Below are 4,827 nucleotides of genomic sequence, written 5' to 3'. Positions count from 1 at the left end.
CGTGAGTGACGCCGGGACCGGCCACGGGCAAGACGAGACTGGTGGCTGGGACGGCGATGAGTGAGACGGGGGCCGCATTTGTCGAAGCTTGAGGTTGTTTTTTTAACTATGTATTTTTTTAATAATTATGTATGTTTTTTGTTTTAAATAAAGTGGTTGTATTTTCTCCGTATTCGTGTCAAAATTTTAATTCCGTAAATTGTTTAATTTGGTGAATTTGTGAATTTTTATTATTGTGGATGTCGGCCGGGATGTCCTTGGGGATGTCCGCTATTTTGCAGTGGGATGTCTTTATGACGTGGCAGAAGGTGTTTTTGGGAAGTCCGTCGGGATGTTCGCCGGGACATTCGTCCCACTGTGGATGCTCTTAAACATGTGTGACACACCTTCAAAACTTAATCAGGATAGACGAAAATCTTGTAAAATTAATCGGAAACATATCAAGTTACAACATGTGTGACAATCGGTAAAATATCCAGTAGCATTCATCTTGCCTAATCTCTCTCTCTCCTCTCTTCACAATTGTAAAAAACAAAACAGAACCGAAAAACAAAATCCGTCTCTTTTATTAGGAACACTCCCTCCCCTTGGAGCTTAACAGAGTTGTTTAGCTGCAGCTACAGCAGCTTCAACTGTGAGGCCAAATTCTTTGTATATTTTGGGTGCAGGTGCACTAGCTCCAAATCTATCAATTCCAATCGCCTTCCCTTCCGATCCAACAATCTTGTCCCACCCGAATGTTGTTCCGGCCTCAATGCTAACCCTGGCCTTTACAGCAGCTGGCAGCACACTTTCCTTGTACTCATCGGATTGATCATCAAACAGCTCCCAAGAAACGAAGGAGACGACCCTTACAGCCTTCCCTTCCTTCCTCAGCTCATCACCAGCCTTTGCTGCAATTTCCAACTCCGAACCAGTTCCAATCAATATCACGTCAGGTTTGTTACCTGTTGAGTTGTCTGATACGGTATAGCCTCCCTTCTCTACTCCTTCAATGGAAGTACCTGGCAGCTGGGGAAGCTTTTGTCGAGAAAGGGCAAGGACAGACGGCCTCTTTTTGTTAAGAACAGCAACCCTGTATGCACCAGCTGTCTCGTTGCCATCAGCTGGACGGAGCATCAGTATGTTGGGCATTGCTCGGAAACTAGCCAAATGCTCGACAGGCTGATGAGTTGGCCCGTCCTCTCCAAGACCAATAGAGTCGTGGGTCATCACGTAGATAACTCTAGCTTCAGACAAGGCAGAGATCCTCATGGCTGCTCTCATGTAATCCGTGAATACAAAGAAGGTTGCACAGTAAGGAATGAGGCCAGGGCTGTGAAGGGCAATTCCGTTACATATCGCTCCCATGCTATGCTCACGAACACCAAATCTCACATTACGCTCTTCAGGTATATTCTTTTGGAAGTCGCCAGACATTTTGAGAAGCGTCATGTTGGATGAGGCAAGGTCAGCGCTGCCTCCAAGCAGACCTGGGAGCACATTTGCTAAAGCATTGAGGTTTTGCTGAGAGAGGTTTCTAGTGGCATCAGCTGGGCTCTCCGGGGTGTATGTCTGAGGACAGATTATGGAAGTCAAAAACATAGTTGAACAAGAATCCTCCAATAAATAAAATTTTATGTGCTATTACAGACAAAAAGAAAACAGAGTTATGTACAGTATATACTTTCAATTCATATCCACTGTTCATTTCTCATCAAGAATGAAATGTTACTGGAAGTTTTTTTTTCTCGCATCATGTTCATTGTCAACGATATAATGTGATAATTCTTTACTCAAAATGGAGAATAACCAAAATATTAACCACTCACAGGAAGAGCCTTCTCCCAACCAGCCGGGAGTTGACCAGTGATTATGGCATTCAGTTCAGACGCTTCCTCCGGGTACTTCTTCTCATATTCAGCAAATTTAGCATTCCATTCTGCTTCAAGAGCAGCACCATCAGCCACATGTCTGCTCCAGTGTCTGCCATAAGAACATACAAAATGACTTAGCACTCAACAATCAACACCAAGTTTCAAGGAAAATGTCTAAATCCCAAACGGGTAAAATAGCCCAGATATCCCTACTTCTTCACATCCTCAGGCACATGGAAAGGTTCATGAGGCCATGCGAGGTTCTTTCTGGTGGCTTCTACTTCCTTGGCACCCAATGCACTTCCATGCACGCTGTAACAGTTGGCCTTGTTTGGGGAGCCAAAACCAATGGTTGTTGTAACCTGCTCGCATTATTTTTCCACCAAAGATCAGTAATCTGTCTTGCAACTATGATATTTAAGACTTAGAAAAAAATCGACTCAGTCATCCTCATTGATTTGACTTGTCATAATTCTATAGAATCTGACCTTGATCAAAGTGGGCTTGTCTTTTACAGACTTTGCTTCCTCGATAGCAGCACGGATTTCATCATAGCCATTGTTACCATTCTTCACCCAGATAACATGCCAACCAAGAGCCTCGAAACGGGCTTCAACAGACTCAGTAAATGCAATTTCTGTATTGCCGTCTATAGAGATGTGGTTATCATCATAAAAGGCAATCAACTTCCCAAGCCCCCAGTGTCCAGCAAGGGAACAGGCTTCGTTTGCAATACCCTCCATTTGACACCCATCACCAAGGATACAATACCTGTGACATGGACATTGCCATCAACTCAAGTCATATAACAATAACCATGGACCACAGACTAAAAAACAAATGTGAGAGTAAAGCAATCCTATACGTGTAGTGGTCGATAATCTTGCTATCTGGCTTGTTGTAACGCGCAGCCAAGTGCTTCTCTGCAAGCGCCAAGCCAACGGCATTGGCAACACCTTGGCCTAAAGGACCTACACAAGAAAAGAAAAAGAGGATATCACAATCACAACACATTTCTTAGAACCAAATTAGTTGATACTTTTTTTACAATTGTTACTTACCAGTAGTGACTTCAACACCAGGCGTCTCGAAATTCTCGGGGTGACCAGGTGTCTTGCTTCCCCATTGACGGAAATTTCTCAAATCCTCTTCCTGTTAGCCAGGTACTTAGAGTTGAGTTAAGATATAATGAAATCTCCATATCCTCACAAGATTGACTTGATATACCAACTTAAATAAAGAGCTAGCACCCAATGAAATATAAGCAAGCAACAAACAAAATCGCCCAAATCTGCAGCCATAAGTTTCTCAATCGACTACTCCTAATTTAAGCATAAAGAGTATCATAATCAAGCTCGAAAACTATGTCCCAAAAAAGAAATAAAGTAAAAAATAAAGGAAAGAAAAGAAAACAGTAAATCAGATCCAAGGAAGAAGACGATCAATCACCAAACATAAGAAAACGGATTGCACGGGATAAAAGAATGAAGAAATATGAGGTTCGAAGAGTTGCAAGTTAGCAAAGCCTAAAAAGTAAGAAAAATCGGACCTTGACGGCGTCGTATCCAGCGAGGTGAAGAAGCGCATACTGCAGCATGCACCCATGGCCGGCGGAGAGCACAAATCGATCGCGATTGAACCAGTAAGGGTTCTTCGGATTGTACCTCATCACCTCATCGTACAGAACGTGGCCAATCGGAGCGCAGCCCATGGGCAGGCCGGGGTGGCCGGAATTCGCCTTCTCGACTGCATCGATCGACAGGAAACGGATCGTGTTCACGGATTTCTCCACCAGCTCGTTGTCGATCGTCTTAGCTAGGGTTTGGACTGCTGCCGCTGCGGGGATCGGGATCGGGGCGTGGCGGCGGGAGGCGGAGGTGGAGGCGATTGAGGTGGCTGGCTTGAGGCCGAAGGAGGGGACAAAGAGGGAGGATGATGGCGAGAAAGAGCCATGGACGGGGAAGGCGGAGCGAGAGGGGACGACTTTAGATGCAGTGAGAGAGGAAGAAGAAGAAGCCATACCGATCTCTCTCTGTGCTTGTTTAGTGTGTGTGTGTTGAAAATATGTAGAAGGAAAACAGTATTTATGATTTAGGTAGGTGCGACATATTTTATTCCATTTCCTTACTTTTATTTTTGGGTTATTAAAATTATGAATTCATTTGTTACACAATAGGTTACGTTGTTTATTTCGAAGGAAGTCAAGTGGTTTTGTTTGGTGACAATCACAATGTTGTTTATGAATTACAACTATTGTTATTAATTTATTATTATTACAGTAAGATCTGTCCCTCTTTTGCCAACCGTGCTATGGACAAATTAATTTATTATTATAATACTACGTATAGTGTGGGGTGGGTGGGAAAGTTAGGTGAGCCGTGAGCTCTTGGTAAGTGAATTGGGGCATGTAAATAACTTGACATTATATAAATGAATTACGGAGTAATGTTTGACTATTTTAGGGGGAAAGAAACAATTTTGTTAAGTACATATGAGATCACAGCATCCGCCACCAACTTGATAACAATTTTTATTGCATATAGATAGTGGTATTTTATGTGTTAGTATAGGAAATAATTAATGATGCAATTTGTTTGATTCCCATATAAAAACTTTGTATATGGTCCATGAAATAATCTAAATTACTAGTAGTAGTAGTAGTATATTTTATCAAGCAAATTAAATTTGACCATTTTTTCAGCATTTTCGTCCTGCACCTTGCTCGAGGCCACGTACAGAGCTCCAGAGTCCAGTCAATACATTGAATTATAAGAGTATTTCCTAAAAAGAATTAATAAATCTAAATAAACTATTTAGATATTAATGGACATTCAAGTAATAATCAATAATTACAAATCATTTCGGTGTACGTTTATTTACCAGTGCATTTTGCAAAAAACACCCAAATTTTGGATAATACACTTTTTAATTTTATATATAGAAACCATCATTTGGATCTCCAATAAACAAT

At 41.8% G+C, this 4,827-nt stretch overlaps 1 protein-coding gene across 1 annotated transcript; it reads right to left on the bottom strand.

Moving 5' to 3' along the window:
* Positions 1-405: 405 nt before the first annotated feature.
* LOC121792579 (transketolase, chloroplastic-like) lies at positions 406-3,926 on the bottom strand. The gene is made up of 7 exons (XM_042190570.1): positions 3,406-3,926; positions 2,918-3,008; positions 2,722-2,827; positions 2,345-2,627; positions 2,070-2,218; positions 1,812-1,965; positions 406-1,554 (listed from the first exon to the last, which is right to left on the bottom strand). The coding sequence occupies exons 1-7, from the start codon at positions 3,874-3,876 to the stop codon at positions 595-597; spliced, it is 2,214 nt and encodes a 737-aa protein (XP_042046504.1). The 5' UTR covers positions 3,877-3,926; the 3' UTR covers positions 406-594.
* Between the last annotated feature and the right edge of the window lie 901 nt (positions 3,927-4,827).

Source organism: Salvia splendens, chromosome 2 (assembly GCF_004379255.2).
Source record: "Salvia splendens isolate huo1 chromosome 2, SspV2, whole genome shotgun sequence".
Lineage (NCBI taxonomy): Eukaryota > Viridiplantae > Streptophyta > Magnoliopsida > Lamiales > Lamiaceae > Salvia > Salvia splendens.
This window is presented reverse-complemented; position numbering and strand designations above follow the sequence as displayed.